Source organism: Pinus tabuliformis, chromosome Q (genome assembly GCF_031772625.1).
Source record: "Pinus tabuliformis cultivar Carrire ecotype Pingquan chromosome Q, CPIR1, whole genome shotgun sequence".
Classification (NCBI taxonomy): Eukaryota; Viridiplantae; Streptophyta; class Pinopsida; order Pinales; family Pinaceae; genus Pinus; species Pinus tabuliformis.
The window spans coordinates 279,497,605-279,520,376 of NC_142296.1; the positions used below are offsets into that span (position 1 = coordinate 279,497,605).

The 22,772-nt window shown below is 40.7% G+C and overlaps 1 protein-coding gene across 1 annotated transcript; it reads left to right on the top strand.

Moving 5' to 3' along the window:
- The first annotated feature begins 1,667 nt into the window (after positions 1 to 1,667).
- On the top strand, positions 1,668 to 7,204 carry LOC149219314 (uncharacterized). The gene is made up of 3 exons (XM_089386784.1): positions 1,668 to 2,559; positions 3,219 to 4,662; positions 5,155 to 7,204. The coding sequence occupies exons 1-3, from the start codon at positions 1,668 to 1,670 to the stop codon at positions 7,202 to 7,204; spliced, it is 4,386 nt and encodes a 1,461-aa protein (XP_089242910.1).
- Positions 7,205 to 22,772: the final 15,568 nt, after the last annotated feature.

The window sequence follows — 22,772 nt, forward strand, 5'->3', positions numbered from 1 at the left end:
TTTCCCTTTTGTCTTGTCATTACCTTTCCAATCATGTTTAGATTTAGACATGCGCTTTGATTGCTCATAACAATGCTTCAACTTTCTAATGGCTTCCTCTAATGATCTAGGCTCATCAAACTCAATCCGATATTTGAATGATACTGGCAACCCACTAATGAATCTTTGAATATTTACTTTCTCCTCCTTAACATAAGGCATATATTTAAACAAATCCAAGAATCTACTAGTATACTCCTCATCGGTCATAGATCCCATCTTTAACTCATAGAATTCTTTTTCCCTATCATCATAGTATCTCTCATATAGATACTTTTTCTTGAAACGTCTCTTGAACTCACTCCAAGTCAACTCCTCTTCCTGAATTCCTCTGAAATTCTTTACATCTTCCCACCAAATGTTTGTTTTACCTTTAAGACTAAATGTAGCTATTATGGACTTCATGTTCTCTGAGTAATCATGCAATATGGAGAAATTATTCGTCCCAAGAAACCAAGATTTTGCATTTTGTGACTTCTTCATTTCTCCATAAAATGTAGTAGGCCTTGCTTTCTTGAACTCATCCGGCAAAAATCCCCTTTCACTTCTCCTGTAAGGATTTTAACGACAATGACCATGGTACTTGTATGGACCAAAACTGGAGTAAAGCCCATGTCCAATGCCTCGTCTATCAAGTGTATCCAAGAACATACCATATTTAATGGTATCATCTCTATCCAACATGTGCTCTCGATATATATATATATAGATGAAGTCGGCTCTGCATCATTGGATGAACCCCACCTGACAGGGGTTTACAGGCCGTCCTACGGCCCTGTAAGCCCCTCCCCCACACGTACCTTCCCCGTACTCCATCTCCCGAGCTGCTAAAATTTTTTTACCTCCCGCCTCCCGGTCCCTAATCCACTTTTACCCTAGCTCATCGGCTCCTGTTTTTTCACCCTAGGGTTTCTACCTGACAGCGCAACAGCTTTGGAACGGAACCATCAGAGCACGGGGTCTTGGGCAGTCTTACTGTTTTTTCTCCATCCGTCGAGAGCGACCTGCGAGCCGGCACTAACAAAACGGTCCCCCGAGGTCGGTGCCGACGGTTACCAGCTCACGAGGCAAACACAACAAGCGGTTACATTTCTCTCGAGGAAGGTTTGCAGCTGTCGACATGGACACAGAGGAGCTGGATTATTCGGATTCCCCGCTGGCGGAGTCCTCCATCTGGCGCACAACGTTTTCCTCTTCAGGGGGTCTGCACAGTGGCAACTTGTCTGCGAGCTTTGAGCACCCATCCCCGTCCCGTTTTGATCCGCCTATTCCCACCTCCCTTTACCCTGGAGAACCTTCCTCTTGGAATACGTTTGCTGTCCCCTCCCCGGCTTCGCTTGGCTTCCTCTCGGACTGCCTCCAGTCCTCTCCGATAGGCAACGCTTCCCTTATGCCGGAGATACCCCCCATCCCCCCTCTCCCAGTAAACCCTCCGGTGATCCCAACAAACCCGGTGGTAAACCCTCCCCTGGCGACATCAAACCCTACCCCGGCCCTTACTGCTCCATCAGGCAGTTACCACGCGATCCCCCCCCTCCCTGAAGCCATCCCCGCTCTGGGGTCAAACCCACTCCCCCCCCCCTAATCCTCCCCCGACGGGCTCAAGAGCACCTTCCAACCAGGACCGTATGTCCTCACGTCCCTCCAAAAAACAGCGCTGCTTCAAATCCACGGCTGAGGACGCCTTCCTGAGGTTGGAAGAGGACATTCAGTGGGAAGACGCCATGGATATGGCAGACCGGGTACTGGTGGGAAGGATCCGCGGCAGGCATGCATCGGCGGAGAAAATCAAGCAATGGGCCTCAGAGATCTGGGGTCAATACCTCGTGGAGATCCCATCGGTACAGACATTCGTGCGAGGATGGTTTGCTCTCAGATTTGCTAGGGCGGACCACACGAGCTGGGTTCTCTCATCTTTTTGGCACTTTGAAAAAGCCCCGGTTCTGCTCAAACGGTGGACGCCCCTCTTTGATCCTGAGACGGAGTTGCTGGGCATTGGGCCGATCTGGGTCAGACTGCCGGGCCTGCCCCTTCAATACTGGTCCGACGCCATCTTCAGAAGAATTGGGAACACGCTTGGTACTTTCATGGAAACAGACAAGTCCTACATCTCGACGGGTGCATTGGCCTATGCCAGAATTCTAGTGCACATGGATACCAGGGGAGGAGTGCCAGCAAACATTACTATTCAGTGGAAATCGACCACAAGGACGCAGAAGCTAGACTACGAGGGCATTCCCTATCGATGCAGGAGATGCCACCAGGTGGGGCATCTCTATAAGGACTGTCCTCTTCTCCAGAAGACTCAGCAGGCAACTACAGGAGAAGATCGGCCCATATCGGGAGGCCACACTGATCCACCGGCAGCAGAGGCACCAAGAGCGGACCACATTATTACATCCGACACGGTGGAAGCGCCTCCAGCATCACGCCGAAAGAAGGCTGCATCAAACTCTAATCGGCCACCTTCTCCTCCTCTGACCCGATCACGAGCAGCAAAGGGAGCGGTCTTCTCGTCGGGTATGTCCTCTTCTTCGCTTTCCTCTGCATCTCTCTCTGTGTCTTTGAATTTATCAGCATCTGGTTGTCCCCCCCCCATCAGGGTCCCCCCTCCCTCCTCCCCGTCTGCACAGGACTTGGTCAAGATGGACCGGCCTCCTCCCCACCCTCCCCGGTCACATTATGTGACCTGCCAAATCCCTAAGCCATCAGGCTTACCCTACTCCTCATCGGATCCCACTATCCCCCTCTCCCCCTTCCCTTCGCCCTCTCCCTCGGTTAACTCTGCTCCGAGATACCCCACCCGCTCGACAACCAAGATGAAAGCTCCGGACTCTATTGGACTGCCACTGGACAATCTTATCCTCTCTCCTAAACAGAGTCGTGGTCGTCCTTCCTCTATGACAATTGCACAGAAACAAGCGGAGGATGAGATCCTCCTGGGAAAACAGAACACTATTCCATGGGCCCTTAGAGCGCAGGATGGCCCTCCCCACCCCCCTCCATGAAAATTTTGTCCTTCAACTGCAGAGGGTTGGCCAGCCCGGAAAAAAAATCGGCCCTGAAGCGCCTTTTACTATCTAACCCGGTGGACATAATTTTTTTACAAGAAACCTTGTGCAACGCTGACTCTGTGACCTCTATCCTAAGTCAATGGCTGCCCGGATGGACTTTCTCAGCCATCGACGTCTTGGGCCGCTCTGGAGGAATTGCAATTGGCTTCAAGAACAAATCTATCCTGCTAAAGAATATCTGGGGTGGCGGAGGGTATATAGGGGCAGACATCTTCTCAAAAGAAATGGAGGAAAACTATAGAATCATCAATGTCTACGGCCCATGCTTGAACAGAGAAAATTACTGGAACAAGCTCTTCAAATCCCCTCTTCTACAATTGGATAATATTATACTGGGGGGAGATTTAAACTTCTCCTTGGGATTCTCTGAATCATGGGGACATCAGGCTCAAATTGACCCTCTCTCTGACTTTTTCGGGCAATTGCTTGAGGAACACCACTGGATTGACCTCCCCTCAGCAAAGGTCCAATACACTTGGAAGAACAATCGATCAGGGGATCAAAGTTTAGCCAGGAGGCTAGATCGTTTCATCATCAAGGAAGGGTTATGCAATCTCCACCCCAGATCTCGGCAGTGGGTGGGAAGTGGGGGGATCTCAGACCACAGACCCATCCTCCTGGAGATGGGGTCTAGACACCAGACTCAAAAGGCCCCCTTTAAATTTAACTCCACCTGGCTCAGGGACCCCAGTTATATCAAACTCATTACAGACTACTGGAAGGCACATCCGATCCCTGAGAATGCAGACCCAGCTACTGCTTTTGTTAAAAACCTCTCAGAGCTCAAAGGGATCTCAAGAGAATGGGCAAAATTGAAGAGAATTCAGGATGATCACACTCTTTCACTGGCTGAACAAGCTATAGAAGCACTTGAATCTGACTCAGATGGAACTTATATGACCACAGACCAGAAGTCCAGTTATGAAAGTCTCATCAAAAGGAGAACACAAGTCCTCAGAGACAGGGAAGACACTTGGAGACTTAGAAGTAGAGCCATCTGGCTAAAAGAGGGGGATGAGAACACAAAGTTCTACCATCGTTTTGCAAATGGTCGGAAGGCGATCAACACCATTTGGGAGCTCAAAGATGATCAAGGACATCAAGTCAGTAAACCTGGGGAACTTGCCTACCTGGCCTCAACTCACTTCAGGAACATTTACAAAGCACCAGAACAAGCAAGTCTACTGGAGATAATGAGAGTGGCAGAACTCTTCCCCAGATTTGTGGATGATGAAGCTGCTGAGGATCTCACTAAAGACATCTCATTGGAGGAGCTGGAAGCAACAATAAAAGGATTCCAAAAAGACAAAAGCCCGGGACCTGACGGCTGGACCATTGAGTTCTACTTAGCCTTCTTTGAATTGATAGGCCAGGATCTCCTCAAAGCCATAAACCACTGTAGCCTCTCCGGTTCTGTCCCTCCTAGCATGAAGACAACTTTCATTGCCCTCATCCCGAAATCTGACAAGCCGGAATCCTTTAATGACTTTAGGCCTATCTCGCTCTGTAACTGTTTGTACAAGATTTTAGCAAAAATCTTAGCAAACAGGTTGAAGCCCATTCTCTCGAACAATATATCCTCTGAACAATTTGCTTTCCTCCACCATCGTCAAATCCATGAAGCTATTGGCACTGCACAGGAGCTTCTCCACTCGATGCAGAGTAAGAAGCTAAAAGGTATGATTCTCAAAGTAGACCTCTCAAAAGCATTTGACAGGGTTAATCTACTCTATATCCGAATGCTCCTCACTCACCTGGGCTTCCCTTACCCTTTCATCAAAAGACTCATGAGCTGCATATCTGATATCCCGTTCAGTGTCCTCCTTAATGGATCCCCCACCCCTTTTTTCACTGCTGAAAGGGGCCTCAGACAGGGATGTCCCCTTTCGCCCCTCCTTTTCCTCCTCATTATGGAAGGGCTAAGTAGGCTGATTGCTTCAGAACACAGGAGAGGCCGTTTAAAAGGTATCAAAATAGCGGACAACTGTACACTCACACACCTTTTGTTTGTGGATGATGTACTCATTTTCTTGAATGGAAGCATGGCTGACTCTTCCACTCTTCAGCATATCTTTGAACTTTTCCAGAAAGCCACAGGTATGGTTATAAATGTTCAGAAGTCCACTATTACTGCGCTCGGATGCAACCCACAGGAAATCCTTTACACCAAAAATCGCTTCCCCTTTCAATTCCATCCCATGGAGGAAGGGCTGAAGTATTTGGGCTTCCGAGTGAAATATGGAGGATACAAAATTGCAAACTGGATTTGGCTCATTACAAAGGTGGAGAAGAGAATTAATGTATGGTACAATAGATATCTTTCACGGGCAGGAAGACTCACTCTTATTAAAGCAGTGCTGGAAGCTACACCGGTGTACTGGATGTCACTGGCATGGATACCAAGGGGGATATTAGCCAGGCTTCAAAAAATCTGCTGCAATTTCCTATGGAAGGGAAACAAACCGGGAAATCTCTTCGCCTGGGTTAAATGGGACTCAATTGCAAGACCCAAACAATGGGGAGGTTGGGGAATAAAGAGATTAGATTTATTTGCAAATGCTCTGGCAGCAAAGCTGGGATGGCAGCTTCTCACCTCTCACAGTCTTTGGAACAAGGTAGTAAAGGAAAAATATATTGCCCCAGAGAGCATTTACAGCTGGATCAGTAGGGATCACAGAGGTACCGGAAGACACTCCATCATCTGGAAAGTTGTCCTAAATTCTCTACCCCTGATCCGGGAAGGTCTCACCTGGAGAATCCATCAAGGCAATTCAGTCCGCATAGGCATAGATCCCTGGATAGGATGCGGCAACATGCATAGACTATCTGGACAGCTCATAGCCCACCTACAGGAACAAGGGGTCACACACATTACTCATATTGCAGATCAGGAAAACACCTGTTTTCTTCACCAGGCTTGGAAATCAGCAGCAGACCTCCTCATCCCGGATCATTGGAGACAAGAGTGGGAATCTTACACTGAGGCACTCAAACAAGCTCACATTAGAATCTCGGAGGCGGAAGATGAGATTGTTTGGGCTCTAGCAAAGAGTGGTTTATACTCTCCAAAAGAAGGATACCTGTACCTCATGCGCTCTTATCAACCAGAAAGTATACAAAATTGGTGGAGAACCATATGGCATTTAAAGGCTGCTCCTAGAACAAGATTGCTTATGTGGGCAATCCTGTTCAACAAAATCCCTACTGGCGCAAATTTAAAAAAACGTTCCTATCATGGGCCTTTCTGGTGTCATTTATGCAGAAGGAACGAAGAAGACACAGAGCATCTATTTCTCACTTGCCCGGTGGTACAGGAACAATGGACTCTCCTTTCTGCTCGTTCTCCCACCCTCCAGCAATGGCAGGGCCCCACTATCCTTGATGCATGGAAATGCTGGCTGGAAAAACATTCGGGAAAAGACAAAAACATCCCCCTCCTCATGTGCTGGTCCATATGGACAGCAAGGAACAGAGCCATATTTGAACAAAAGCTTCCACACTGGCCTTCCATTCTGACCCATATCTTTGCAGATCTTGCTCTTATCCCGGATGATCCTCCTCATGCTCCTCCTAGAACCATCACCCCAGAACTCATTGACAAATCCATCCCATGGGCCTATTTTGATGGCTCAGCCCAAGAGGAGGGTTGTGGAGGGGGAGCCCTCCTCTTCCTCAGAGACGCCCATTACTTCATGTTACAAATTCCTCTGGGTCGGGGGACAAACAACTATGCTGAGCTCACTACTGCAAAACACATTATCTTTTTTGCACTTGAAAAAGGATGCACTCATCTGCAATTGTTTGGGGATTCTCAGCTTGTCTGCAATTGGCTCAACAGAAAATCAATTTGTAATGCATACTCTTTAAGACATATTCTGGAAGAGGCCCTCAGACTAACAGAAGCTCTTGAAAAATTTGAATGTCGCCATATATACAGGGAGCGCAACGTTCGGGCGGACCACCTGTCCAAGCAAGCAGCACAGAGGCAGGAAGCGGACTGGCTAATTCAGGAGGAGCTGGATGGGACCTTCTTTCAGCACTACCACAGACCCTTTGTCGAACAACAAGCACAAAGGGATCCACAACAATGAAAGGGGTTCCAACATAACACAGTTATTTTTGGTTTTTTCTATGCTTGAAAATACATACTCTGTAAATATATGTTTGCACCGCCTCGGGGCGAAAAACAGTCTGTTCTTACCATAACAGTTTTTTTTGGGACAGCAAGACATAGACTTGCTGTATAAAATATTCTGAATGTAAAACGACATGGAAGACGCACACTCCCTGTGTGGTGACAATAACACAGGGAAAGGAATGATCTCTCTTCTTCTTCTTTTTTGATCGGTTCAGTATTAGAACAAACGTCAAAATTTCATTTTGATAGTTTTGATTGGCACACAGCCACAGTATGCATATGCTCAGCATCTACAGAATGTAATTTCTCTTTACTTAATAGAAATTACGACTTTTTCTACGGGAAAAAAAACATGTGCTCTCCATGAGACCTACTACCATAGGCTCCATTAGTCCTGTCCTCCTATCCATGACTGATCCTCAGAGGTCATTGTCTTTGAAAATCCGATAAACTTTGAAGAATCGTTGCATTAACCTCTGCTTGTTTCTCCTATTCTCTGGTAAGTCTCTCTTGTGACTGAATAATTATGTCATTATCTACTTTGCAACTTCTTATTTATGTCTTCAAACTTCTCAATGTGTCTGCTATGTGAGGGGAGTACTCATCACCATGCTACTCATTTAATCTATAAGGAGAATCATGTGAATTGTAGTCCACCATTTTGCTTGTTATCTTTAATCTTCTTCCTGCAAATATATCATGTCAGCTAAACCAAAATGTAAACATAATCAACATACCTCAGCGAAGTTCATGGGAGGTTATCTCGTCTGCAAGATTAATCCAGATTAGCGTAACATGTGTGTGTATATCTATATCTATATATATATATATATATATATATATATATATATATATATATATATATATATATATATATATATATATATATATATATATAATCATATTCATCCTCTCAACATTAACCTATGCATGATGAAAGAACTACAACAATGACCATCACCATGCATACTTAACACACACATAGACCACAAGCATAATGGACACATATGCAACCGACATGCATGCATGACAAACACATCTCATCAATAACATCATCGACTTCTACCTGACAACACAACTAAAACAATGACCATCACCATGCATATATAAAAAACACATATACAACCTACATGCATGCATAAAAAACACACTCCACCCATCCCATCTAAGTCTTGAACCTAGGAGCTTTAATACCACTTTGTAACACCCTCCTCCAAAACTTACCCAAGTTCACTGGTCCACCAAGGTAAATATGTGACAAAGAGTTACTATGATATGACTCAACCTCCTAGATCACCTTAAGGAAATGGAATTGACAAAATCAAAACCTTACTAACTTCCCTCAAGTGCTATAGGACACACAAGGGCTAAACCACCCTTCCAAGTGCCCAAACCTTGAGTTAAGCCTCTTTTTCAATGTCTAGACTCCAAGATGCTGGTACAATAGAAATTCTATGCATCTAGTGGCATGCATAGCCTACAAGGGAGCGAATGCAGTTTTTTTCACCCAATTCTATGCCTATGACCACACGATCTAAGGCATTTTTACAGGGCTAGTCTCCAGACCACTGCCCGAAACTTAATGAAACTCTCAGAAATGATACATAACATAGATAAAAAGCCTTTAATGCAAAACTTGAACAAGTACTTAACCTGACCCATCCCAACCATGACAGACATTTTGTCAAACACATCATGAACAAGTAATGTACAAGTCATAAATACACATATAAACATAGGGGTCTCACACTTATCTGAGAATCATCAAGAAGTTATGATTCCCTCTCACAATAGATGCAATATCATCTATTAGGTCATGCATTCATTAGCATTTCATTTACTAACCAAAACATGATGAGAGCCATAACTCAAGTCTGTCATAAAATCATGATTATAACCAACATATAACTAGAGAAATACCAATGGTAGAACAATCATTAAAGCCACATAATTACAAGTATAAATACTCATGATTCACTAGAGAAAATAAACTCTTATTAACATATGCAAAACCAACCAAGTCAAGGACTTCCATGTACCACCCGACCATAAATTGGGTTGAACCAAATCTCTCTTTCAACCAATCACCCCTGTGCCATATTCCAAGCATGAATGTGGGATCTCATGGAATAAACCAACCAAAATCAAACCAAGGCTTCTAGAGGCAAAACCACCTAAATGCTCAACTCGTGATTCCACCTCACAGTCGGACATCACTAACTATCACCATATCAGTCTATACCCAAGCTGTCCAAGGCTCTAGAGCATTTGTTCCAACCCGACTCCAGGATTAGTAACTCAACCCATGACTACCGCATGGCTCCAGAGCGTTTGTCCAACCAAGGCTCCAGGACTAGTAACTCAACCCACCAAGGGCTCCATAATGTTTGTCCAACCAAGGCTTCCAGGACTAGTAACTCAACCCAAGTTGTTCTAGGGCTTCCAAAGCGTTTGTCCAACCAAGGCTCCAAGAACTAATAACTCAACCCACAACCATAAGGAACATGAGCACCATGTGAACAATCAGAAACCTGATTCCTATTGCAACAATTAGAGATAATTCTCCTAATTCTTAAATTATCTTTTAACAATTTATTTACTGTGTGCTACAACAAACACTGAATCAATCACACTACAACCTACACAAATAAAACCACGGAAGAAATACTAGCACACACACATAAAATAACACAGTTAGTTTTGGGCCAGTGTCCCCGGAAAAGCCCAACTCGTGAAAACCGGTGCAACAACTGAGGCTTTTATTATTATGAAACATTGAAATAATTTGTGTACAACTCGATGTTGAAACTAGCAATCCTATAGAGAAAAACTTGCAAGAAAAATCTAGTGAGGAATTTCCTCACTCCACAGGCAAATCCAGGCTCTGACCTCAACTCAAATTGAGCCGTCCAAACTGGCTCTGTGCAGTCACTGCATCACCCTAGCACCATTTCTCCTGCACTCAACTTAGAACATCTTCTCCTCAAGCCTTCTGATTAGCTATTGTCTGGGAAAATGTCTCTCCTAGCCTCTGGAACCTCTGCCCAGCTTTTGGCACTGAAACTCTGCTTCTCCCCACCAATTTTGAAATTGCCTCTAGAGGCTACTGCATTGCTCTACGTCAGCCTCACTGTGGCTCCTATGCCTCTCTACAATGCACTCACTGGAACTGGAATCCTTCCTCCGACTTCACTGTCCCTACCCCTCTCTCATTGCTTTAATTTCTCTAGCTCTCTCTCCAACAACTGAATGATGCTACTTAGGAAACCGATCTGCTCATGTAATCGAACTGCACAAATGATTCTCCAAGCCCCATAGACTTCTTATTATAATCCTCTGTTGAGACTTAAATGACCAAGATTAGATCTTAATTGATGGATAAGATTAACTTGAAGTCGACCCGTGTGAGTTTCTAGAACATTCACACCATGAATTAATTAATTCTAATTAATTAGTCATATTCTCTAAGTTTAGACTTAGGAAATATTAACAAATTGACTAATAATATAATTAAGTCATTTCTAGGTGGAATTTACATAAACGATTTCTAGGTTTTGGAGATCTAATGCATTATAACCTCTCCAAAAAATTTCAAGATTATAACACATATGATGCTACAAAAAATAACACTCCCTCTTAGCGAGGAATATGTTCTAGCGTTGTTACTCCTTGTAGCAACACTCTGTCTTTGCATCATCTCTTGTTACACTGCTGATGTCTAGCTATAGCCGCCCACCAACTATTGCACCACTCTAATATGTGTTGTTGTTGACTATGCTTATGCACTGCACCTCCCTCTCATTTGTTGTTCCTGCAACTGCAACATATGCAACTGAAAAACATCCTAAATATTGAATCAAATGTGATCAGTATGATGCATCTATCTTCAAGTCTCCGACTGCTGCTAGTATATGCACTCTCGTTGAGGTATCTGCGTTGTTGCAAACTCTGCACTGCTGCTAACTTTCCACTGCGCTACCCAACATCTGATTGCAACTAGACTCTACATCTGTCACTCTGGCATCTGACTACATCTATTGCCATTGATCCATCCCGTTGCAAAATACTGTGGGCCCCTGTAGCAGGGTATTGATTCAAGAGGTGGACCTCCTCAAGAATCCTACCAATTTGTAGCACTTCGAGGCTACAAAACCAAGTCACCCCATTTAACCCCTTGGGGTATATCAACAAACATGGAAAAGTCTTCCTCCAACCGGGAGGATAGATTATCGATCTCTGTTAATGCTGCCTACTAATCCTGCTTCTCCTCCTTGTCCTTCTTCCTGAGAGGAAACTGGGTGTTGTAGTGACCAAGCTCACCACATCTGAAGCACTTTGATAGGTCCTTCTTCCTCTTTCATTGCTCCCTTTGTCCCTGAATGGGACCCTTTGATGCGAGGGCCACATTCTACTCATCCTTCATCTGCTTTGATGCAATGTTGTTGTCACTGGTGGAGTTCTTCACTAGGTCTCATCTTAGATCCTCCTACTACAAACTGGCCCACATCCTGTCCCACCTTGGCAAGATTTCTCTGCCCAGATACTTCAGATAAATACTTGCCACTCCTCTAAGACACTATTTAGTGCCAATCACACTAGCTCTATGGGTTGAGGCGTTGCCCCAACAACTAACAATTGGTCCAGGTGTTGTCTAGGTAAATCCTCTCTGCGGACAGAGATTATCCCTCTAGCCCAATGAGTAGGACTAGCAACCTACATGATAATCTACAAGACACTTTCCTAAATTACAATTGAAATGAAAGAAGAGGAAGGAGGCCTACCTCGTTCTGATGCTATAACGCACTCCTTTGTTGAAGATCTCGATCGCTCGCTCCTCAGGCTCAACTCTACTTCTCACAACCTTTGAATACCTGCATAAGAGATCAAAGACACAACAAAGCATATAAGTGCAACAAGCATAATCAAAAGTAATCCACTTAAGGAGTATTAAGATAAATGATGCATTAACACATACATTTATGGAAAGTGAACCAACAGTTATATATATTAACGAAATAAAGGAGGAAGCATACAACCAAGACTTGATGTCAATAAGCTCTCCTTGAGTGAATGTCCAAGTCCAAGCTCAAGCTGTCCAAGCACTCCTTCTCCAAGTCAAATGAGTAGCATGTAGGAACTATCTCAGCATAAGGGTGAAAATAATCAAAGACCAACCATTTGAGAATGGGAGGGGATGAATATATAGGCAAGGAGAGGGAGTTAGGATCTCTCCAAAGATAGGGGAAGGCCCTCATCTCAAGGAGGTAGCTCATAGGGATAAGATCAAAGGACAATTCAACCACATCCACATCGAAAAACCTCTAGCTTCATCGTTCTGGAAGCCTCTAGATGACGAATATTTTTGTCCTCTTTGGGAAAACTTGCCTTTTAGTGATCAATGCGAGTATCCAAGTAAAAAACGCGCTGGCATCGCGATACTAGTATAATGCAACTTGCCATCAACACTAGTTGCCAGTGTCACAATCGTGTTGGTCCTGAAATTATGGTTTTAGAGCTTACTTCTTCATGGAAGGCTCAAGGCATGTTTTCATTAAGTCTTCAGGGAGGATCTGGACTGCATATCAGGATGGGTACACTACATAATTTCCAAGTTTGGGCACTTTGGGGTATGACACAGGGAAGTACAAGAGGCATGAAAAAATATTGTGTAACACCTGGATCTCCTAAATCCTGGTGAGGAAGGGGTCTATGCGTTCCCCTTTCTACATATTGGTGCATCTCAACTTCTCCTCTAAGTACATCTTCTGTTGCTTGGAAGTGCCCTGATACAACTTGGAAAGTGTGTCCCACATCTCTTTGGTCATTCCCTTTGCCGCTATGTGTGATACAATGTGATCCTGAACACCATTAAGGATCAACCTCTTTGTTCGCGCCATTTCCTTTTTGAACTCCTTCAGCTGATCTGCATCCATGGGGTTAGCTACCACTGCATCTATGAATGGCTTCAGGCCATATTCATCCAGAAGGAAGGACATCATTGCCTTCCAGATGACATAGTTGGAAGCACCATCCAACCTGTCTTGATCTCGTAGTGTGATAGTGGGCATCTCAGATAATGTCTAAAATATCCTCTTCCCTTCTACGTAGCTGCTGCTCAGATATTCGTACTCCGTTCTGGAGTGAGAAAATCTGCACACAATGATTTCTGATCTGCAAGGGAATTCGAACTTATTGAGATTAGAAGTTCCCAGTGGAAAAGTTTCCCTCAGCGTGTGCTCTTATTCCACTCGACGCTAGTTCTGCTCTAGAAATTGCTACAAAATTACTGTGTCTAGCTAGATATCTGCTCTGTGAAAAATACTGGTTGCTCCCTCTATCTCTGGAATTCCTCGATCTCGAGAGATCAAATTTTTCTGTCCCTTTCTCAGAAAAATTGATTCTCCTAAAAAAATTCGACCTCTTGGCCAAGGTGTTTGCGCTGCCTCTGGGATTTTGACTTGTTGTCCTCACTGAATAATGAAACTCCCTCTTCCTTCGCTATTGAGCTCTCCTGCTGATCATCTGCGCTCTGATACCATGTGAGTAATCGGAAACATGTTTCCTATTGCAGCAAATGGAAATAATTCTCCTAATTGTTATATTAATTTTTAACAATTTATTTATTGTGTGCTACAACAAATACTGAATCAATCACACTACAACCTACACAAATAAAACTGCAGAAGAAGTAAACGCTGGAAGAAATACTAGCACACACATATAAAATAACACAGTTATTTTTGGACCAATGTCCCTGGAAAAACCCAACTCAGGAAAATCAGTGCAACAGATGAGGGTTTTATTATTATGCAACAGTGAAATACTTTGAGTACAACTGGATGTTGAAACTGGCAACCCTACAAAGAAAACATGACAAGAAAAATCTATTGAGGAATTTCCTCACTCCACAGGCAAATCCGGGCTCTGACCTCAGCTCAAATTGAGCCGTCCAAACTGGCTTTGCGTAGTCACTACATCACCCTAGCGTAATTGCTCCTACACTTAGCTTGGAACAACTTCTCCTCAAGCCGTCTGATCAGATGTTGTCTGGGAAAATGTCTCTCCTAGCCTCTAGAACCTCTGCCCAACTTCTGGCACTGAAACTTTGCTTCTCCCCAACAATTTTGAAATTGCCTCTAGAGGTTATTGCGCTGCTTTGTGTCAACCTCACTATGGCTCCTCTGCCTCTCTGCAAATGCACTCACCGGAACTAGAATCCTTCCTCTGGCTTCACTGTCCCTACCCTTCTCTCACTGCTTCGATTTCTCTAGCTCTCTCTCCGTAAACTGAATCTTGCTACTTAGGAAATCGATCTACTCATGAAATCAAGCTGCAAAAGTGATTTCTCCAAGCCCCATCGACTTCTTCTTATAATCCTCTATTGAGACTTCAACAACCAAGATTAGATCTTAATCGATGGATAGGATTAACTTGAAGTCGATCTATGTGAGTTTCTAGAACATTCAGACCATAATTAATTCTGATTAATTAGTCATATTCCCTAAGTTTAGACTCAGGGAATATTTAAAAACTGACTAATTATCTAATTAAGTCATTTCTAGGTAGAATTTCCATAAACGATTTATGGGTTTTGGGGATCTCATGCATTCTAGCGTCTCCACAAAATTTCAAGGCTAGAACATATCCGAAGCTATAAAAACTAACACACTAATCAAAAAACAAAAGAGAAAACCCACAACACCATGGCTATCCAGGAAATGGCAAGGCTAGGAACAACCATTGTCATCCAGGTAATCCTCCGTGCCAATGACAGATCATAACTAAACAACCACACGCATACACAATGCATGTTAAAACTATCAAGAAAATCATACATGCAACTTGGTACCTGCAAAGTAAACCCGTTGTAGTTGTTGATCCACTGTCCTCTTGTGTTTTCCTGCTTTTCCTTTTCCTTCTTTATCCAAATCCAAAGTATGCCCAAAATCCTCCAAGAGTGCTCTAGGAAACTCTAAGTGTGCAAGAGTTTGAGAGATAAAGAATAGAGAGAGAGAGCTCCAAAAAATTGACAAAGGTTGTGAATTAATCCTCAAAATCATTTTTATCATTGAGGCCTCTATTTTATTCATTTTTTTCTATTTTCCTTCAATTTCATCCTCACATGCAACCTCTGACCTTTCACCTTCCTTTTCTCCTATTTTACATTATTTTCATAAATAAAATGTCAATTAATCCCACTTTGCCTTTACCATTGCCTTTGCCAATTTCCATAGCCATTAATTAATCACAAGTGACCCCCACCATTATGTTTTGCCCAACATTCAGCTTGGAATATGTGTCCCATAACCTTGGTTATTATTTTTCCTTTATTAACTTTATTAGAAGGAATTTTAACCAAGGTTGCTACAATAGCAACGAATCTAATAAGAAATAATTAGATATATGTTAAAACCAGATCCAACCACTAAAGTCAGTCATAAGTTATTTCCTTGACCAAATTTTGTTTCTTCACCCAGATGCACAAATTTTCTATGTCTTCTCTTAATCAAATTTATTCTTATCTTTCTTTCCCTGTTCAAGTTCCTTATTTTGTCCTTGATCAAGTTAGATAAACAAATGAAGGAGGCATAGTTTCTATTTATACTAATTCATCCAAGTGTGAATCAACATGCCTTTTGGGAGGAGAGGTTGATTTGTGTATGTTGAAGTAGAGCTGTGAACACACATAATTATTTCTTTACACAGACAATCCATGAATTTTGATTGTTCTAAAATATGGTATTTGATGGATGGAATAATTTTGTGGGTTTGTGTTTACTTCTTTTCATAAAATCTAGAGATATATTGCAAGTCAATATGTAGAAATCCACTAGTTTCTTCATGTCTGGATGCTTGGCTTCATGATTAAGGACCATGCCTTCAACAAACATGCATGAGGTTTTTCGCATCTCAAGATTTTGCTGTTAAGAGTCCAAATTTTCTTCAACATCCTTCATTATTGTCATAAAAATGAATTTATCTTCTTATTTTCTATTGTCATCACAAACCACAATGAAACATACCAAATATTTTTTTTCTTTGTTTAAAATGCAATTGTATAGTTTCATCCTTTCGATGTTTTCAGAGTGAATTTGACACCAAATCAACACCAACCTCACTTTCATCTTCAATATCATAGGTCGGATGAGCATCGAACTACATGATATAATGTTTATGGTTCTATTGAAGATCCATTGACAAATCAAGGTCGTCTCAAGCATCTTAACACTTAGGATGTTAAACATGTTAAACCTTTGCCATGAGGATGGATTCCAAAATAGTTTTCTTAGTGCAACAACAAGAGGCCTAATCAAAGGTCACTTCATGAAGTCTGATGAAACATACACCCTATCAAGGATCTTTGCTTTGACATTAATGACAATCCTTCAACGTAGGCTTATGATAGACCCTAATATGGTGGGATATCTACGGAATTGATTTTTGTAGGGAAAAGAAATGGTGAGTAGTTCAAAGATGGAGATCTAAAAATTCAATTGGTAGAGTTTGAGTTATGCAATCTCAAAATGGAAGATAGTTTGGTGGAAAAAGATCATTAGATCACTTTGATGTGGTACTGCACCACAAGGATGCCAACAAAAGATTGGACCAAGTTGGATCAAAAGGCAAAGAAATTAATATGGTCATGTCTCTCAAATTCAATATTTCTAAACGTTTTAGAAACTACAATGAAGGCATTATGGAAAATATAGGGACCTTGTATTAGTTTAAGTCCCTGGTGAATAAATTGTTCCTATGAAAAAAGGTGCATAACTTTAGGATGAAATATGGAGACTCGATGATAGAGCATATGAACACCTTCAATGTGTAGTAAATCAACTATTATTTGTTGATATTAAGATCTCATATGAAGATAAGTGTGTCACTTTATTGTCTTCTTTACTAGACTAGTGAGATAGACTAGTTGTTTCCAAAATTAGTAGTGCATTTATTTTAAGTTTCAATGAAATAGTCGCATCCTTGTTATCAAAGGAGATGAGATGGAAAACCATAGAAATTCAAAACAAAAATATCTTGTTCATATGAGGATGCTCCCAAAATAGAAATAAAGCTAAGTCCTCAAATGGTAAATTATTAATCCTTATATAAGCCCCATGTTAACCTTAAAACCCCTTATTATGACCTAGATATTGAATAATTACATTTCTATCATTATATGGTTATGTAGGCTAGAAACTTCATTATACCAATTTATTATAATGGTTCCCTTTATCTCTCTCTCTCTCTCACACACACACACAAAGTAGACCTGGCGAAAGGATTATAAAATATTATTTTGTATATTGTATTAATTGTAAAATGATATTTCCCCTTCTAAGTGGATAATAATTATTGGTTTCTTATCATTTTTAAGGTGCAATGTTCATAATAGTTGGTAACAAAGCATATGATCCTAGGGTATTTCTACTTCAAATGAGTCATCTTGGCATGTTCACTATAACTTTTTCCTATGACACTTTAAATGGTGAAATTGTGAATATGTTAAGGAGAGATATCATAGAACATTTGGTTAAAATTTATATTTTCATTCACTATACTTCTAGAGATACACATTATGGAATTTAGGGTTTTTGATTTGTCCTTATGCCTATTTGAAATGAGACATCTCAGAAAGAGAAAGAAAAAATTATATATATATGGGATGTTTCAAACTATGAATTTTAGAAGGCATCATAAGGAACATCTAATAACAAATTTAGATTATGGTTTTCTATAATTTTTGAGATGTACATTATGGAAGTTAGGGTATGTTAATGGTCCTAAAATCAATTTTAAATGAGAAATCTTAAGCATTTTTCTATAAAAAAAGAAATTGAGACTCTTCAGGTCGTAAAATTTTTAAATATATGAGGATACATAATGAAGTACCTCAAGTAAAGAGTTTAGAATCATATTGTGATAAGCCCCAGAAATGGATAATTATATGGGCTCATTCATCCTCGTAATTCGACTTAATCCACCATTATCATTAGTTTATTGCATGTTTTTTATTATATTTATGCTAATAGAGTGAATTGGGTTAGTCATTATGCCAACAAGTCTAATGTGTGCTTATGCAGTCTTTTTGGTCAATTTGGAGACAAAATCAAAGGTTTAAATGAGCACTTGGCAGCCAAATTCGTGGAGAGGATTTGTAGGAAGGTTTCCCCTTCGTTTATGAGCCCTTATCTCGAATTCTCCACTAGTAGCTCGGAGTTCAAGGGCCACTACATCGATTATCATAAGGGCAGTCGAGCAAGGGCTAGTAAAGTTGTTGTTAACTGCAAGTTTTGGCAGCCGAGTCCCTAAAGTTTAGGAGGACTGTTGGGGTCCTCAATTTGTATAAATAAGAAGGCTTAGGGCCTCATTTGGAGTTAGCCAGTTTGTAGTTCGATTTTAGGAGGAGTTAGTCAGATGTTAGTTAGATTTTAGTCAGTAGGTTAGCTCTGCATTTCAACACATTTTCAAGCTTTTTCTTGTAGACAGTTTTTGGGATGTAACTATTATTTCTTGCTCAATAAAGATGAATCTAGCTTTGCACTAGCTCTAATCTCTCTTAGGAGGCTGTAGCTCTTGGGGTTGGGCCCAACCCAAGTGCCTAGTACCTCCTTTGTGTACTTTTATGTGTCTTTGCTGCATTCTTAGAATAAATTCTGTTATTTAGGTTAAGATCTTACTTTGTGTTTTTGATGATTAAAATAGATTTTCATGCTTCAGGTTGATTTGACAGTTTGGTAAGGGAAAAGATCTTCAGAAAAGGCCATCAAGCAGCCCTTGATCTCACCTCTCCCTCCTTGGGACCATGAGCTGAGACCAAGGTGTCCTTGCTGCCATAAAAACATTGTTCTTGCTTCTTCATGCAATTTCTAGTGTTAGATTCTTAGTTGCAAAAGTTAGTACCAATTGTGATTACATGCTTAGATCCATTCTTGCTTGGTTTCCATAGTTGTTTTACATGATTTTCTGCCAATAAACTTCTGTTCATCATGCTTATGGTTTCTAGGTCAAATTAGGTCAAAATAGCTAGATCTTTGGTTTTCTTAGTCTTTGTTGATTAGTTTTGGAAAATAACGTGCAGAACACCTGTGATATCTCTTTGCCTACCCTTACTCCATCAATACAACCTGCTCTGTCCTCTAACTTAGATTCTTGTCATCCGACACATTTTCTCACTTTGCCCTAAGCCCTACAGTCTTGTGCAACATTACTTCTCCTATCTTCGAACAAACCCAATCGCCTTAATCACTCCTCAGCCTCATGCACCAGGTCCTAGACCTCTTCACAGCCTCATCCAACCTCCATTTCCACTTTCCCACCAGTTTTTCCTCCATAAACCCTCAAAAATCCTCTCTCGGCTCTTCCTATAGAAACATCCTGTAGAAGCTACAGTACATCGTGTAGAACCCCTGCAGACTTCCTGTAGAATCTCACGAAAACGGTTTCTTGAGATCCAATCACTGAGAAACTCTCTAGAAGGGTGCTAGGGACCGCTTAGGCCCTCTTCTCACCTTCCCAACCTCCTGCAAGCATTTCCTTTCGCCAATCAACCTCTGTACAAAAAAAATAGTCAAAGCACATGCATAATAACTCTGCGAAATTACTCAAAAATGAAAAAGATGTTTTCTTCATATTTCTCTTCAGAAGTAGCTAAGTCACATGCATTTTACCTTTCTAGAAGTCAATGGCATCCATTTCTGTAGCTTTCATCCTTTTACTTGCACTAGTAGGGTTAGTCGGTAAAACTAGGATTTGCTAGGGTTTGCATTTCCTTTCAGCTTTCCGCTTCTTTTTGCAAGTAGATTAGCCTCCTTTGAGTTAGCTTTCGTCCATCATATTTAAAAGATTCTTCTAAGAGCTCATAGAAGTTGGCTTAAGCTCCTAGTAGACTTGTGCCAGCTGATCAAGCGACAGTCGCGACAAGAGCTAGTACTTGTGCATATAGCACCGTCGCTTCCAAGTTTGTTACGAACTACCGGGTTGATAAAAGTAAAGAAGGGAGCCCTAGGAGTTGCAGCATTATTGCTGCAATACTAGAGCCCACCATATTGGAATAACTGGACAAGTGGCTCTCCATACAAGTTTGTTTGTTTGTTTGTTTTTTTTTTTTTTTTTTTTTAGGGAATAGGTTGAAATTCAACAAGTTTTGGGAATATTACCATAACTTTCCCTTGGCGCATCAAATTATGGTATGATATTTGAAATTGTGTAAAATACATATCAAAGTATTATAGGCCAAAAATTCAAATTGAAAAGGGCTCAAATCTTGTAGATATGTCAAGAAAAATTTCAGTTATTTAGATCTTTCCAAATTAAGGTTTTAAATGTATGCAACTTACAAGAGGAATAACTTTGGATTAGAAGATCAATATTTTTTTAGTGACTAAAACTTGTGATAAACAGGAGTACTATTATTATTTTCCAACATGCCTCCAAAGAAAGCTACTACACCAATTAAACCTCTCGAAGGCTCATCTAGGTCTCATGAAGAAAGTGAAGTCTTAAAATTTAGATTCTTCTAATTAGAGAAGAAGGTTAATGAAATGGATGTTAGTATGTTGAAAAGGTAGATTTACCATATTCTCAAGAAAAACCTTAAAATAGAAATGGTGGATGAAATGGAAAAGAACATGGAAGAAAACAAGGAAGAAATACAAAAAATTGTCAAGGAAGAAATGCAAAAATATGTCAAGGGAAAAAAATAAAATTCCATGAATTCCATGGAAACACTTAGGCTTCCTAAAAGTGATATTGAGATCCAAGTAAATCGTGAAAATGAGGAGAAAAATTATGTTGGAACTCAATCACCTATGAGGAGTATTATCACGATTGGAGAGCACACATATTAAATCACAAAACCATAATCATGATTTTTCACTCCAAGATCCTCATTATCAGGTCTTCAAGTTATCACAAAGGAACTACTACTTTCTGAAGACAGATAATGAATATTGATGGTAACGATTCTATAACATGGATATTCCATATGGAGGAACAATTGGTCTACACCAAGTGGTTGTCTTACAAAATATAAATATTGCAACCACGTTTTTGGAACAAGATCAACTTGTATGGTATCAATGGCTTTGCAAAAAGAAAAAGTGTTCCATTATATGTTGCTTTCATAGAGGAATTGATATCACATTATGTGTATATTTAAGAGAAATACATTCTTTAGCCAATTGGTAAATATTTGTCAAAAAGGTCTAGTCATAGAGCATATTCAACATTTTCAAAAATTGAATTTCAGGGTAAAAAACATTTTAGAAGATAATTTGTTAGACCTATATATGAGAAATTTGAAGGAAATCATCCAACTTGAGGTGCATCTCTTTGAATCTAAATTTATAGGGCTTGATTTTGGTCTAGAAAGGAAAGTTGAAAGTAAAAATATGGCCACTAATAACAATATAGGAAATTGTGTTCCTCTCCTAAATCAATAAGGTTGACACCTCAAAAAATGGATGAAGGAAGAGTAAAGGGGATATGTTTCAACTATGGTAACGAGTATAGTAGGGTGCATAAATACAACGATTACATTGACTGTGAAGATGAAGAAGATCAAGAATGGGAACGTCACAAGGTCTAGAGATAAAAGAGACTACTCCAACAATATCTTGTCATGCATTGGTTGACATCAATACTCCGCAAACCCTCAAGATAGAAGGATATATAAAATTGAAAAAAGTAATAGTGTTTTTGGATTCAACTAGTATCCATCACTTCATCAATTACAAATTGAAAAAATTCTTAACAACTATATATATCCAACACCATAATTTCATTGCAGATGAATCCATAAATTGTTCATGGAATTGCCATAATATGAAGTTGAATATGGGGGAGTATTTATTGGATAGTCCATGATTACATTCCAAATGGGTGGTGTTGATGTTGTATTAGGGGTCCAATGGCTACAATCATTGTGAATAGTGGCCCTTAGTTTCCAGTATCTTTTCATAATATTCCCCTCCAAAGGAAAGGAAATTGAGCTTATAGGTATCCAAGGGAAACTCTTTAAAGTGATAAGCTCTAATAGCATGAAACCATTTCTAAAAAGGGGACACCAGGGTGTAATTTCATAACTATGTTCATTAGATGTTCAAACATCTATATCCTTTGCTCTAGTAGATCTCCAAAAAGTTATTAACAATCATTCCAAGGTATTTGGAGAGATGTTGAAGGGTCTTCCACATACTTGATATCATGACCATGCTACTCATTTTCAACCTAGAAGTGTACCACCTAACACTAGGCCTTACAAGTATCCATAAAAAGAGTGATGTTGAGCACATGGTTCAAGAAATGTTAGAGATTGGCATCATTCAACCTAGACAAAGTGTTTTCTCTTCACCAATGGTGATGGTTATAAAAATGGATGGTTCATGGTGTATGTGTCTAGATTACAAGCAACTCAAGGAAATGAAAATCAAAGATAAGTTTTTTATTCCTGTCATTGATGAATTATTAGATGAATTTCATGGAGTGATTTCCTTTACCAAGTTGGAATTTCATTTTGAATATCA

Excerpts from the sequence above, each read along its gene's own strand:
- LOC149219314 (XM_089386784.1), top strand. The coding sequence starts at position 1,668 with ATGTCCTCACGTCCCTCCAAAAAACAGCGCTGCTTCAAATCCACGGCT. Across the intron at positions 2,560-3,218 it reads GGGAGCGGTCTTCTCGTCGG|CCATCGACGTCTTGGGCCGC; the intron begins GTATGTCCTCTT and ends GGACTTTCTCAG. Across the intron at positions 4,663-5,154 it reads GCAAAAATCTTAGCAAACAG|CATGGCTGACTCTTCCACTC; the intron begins GTTGAAGCCCAT and ends CTTGAATGGAAG.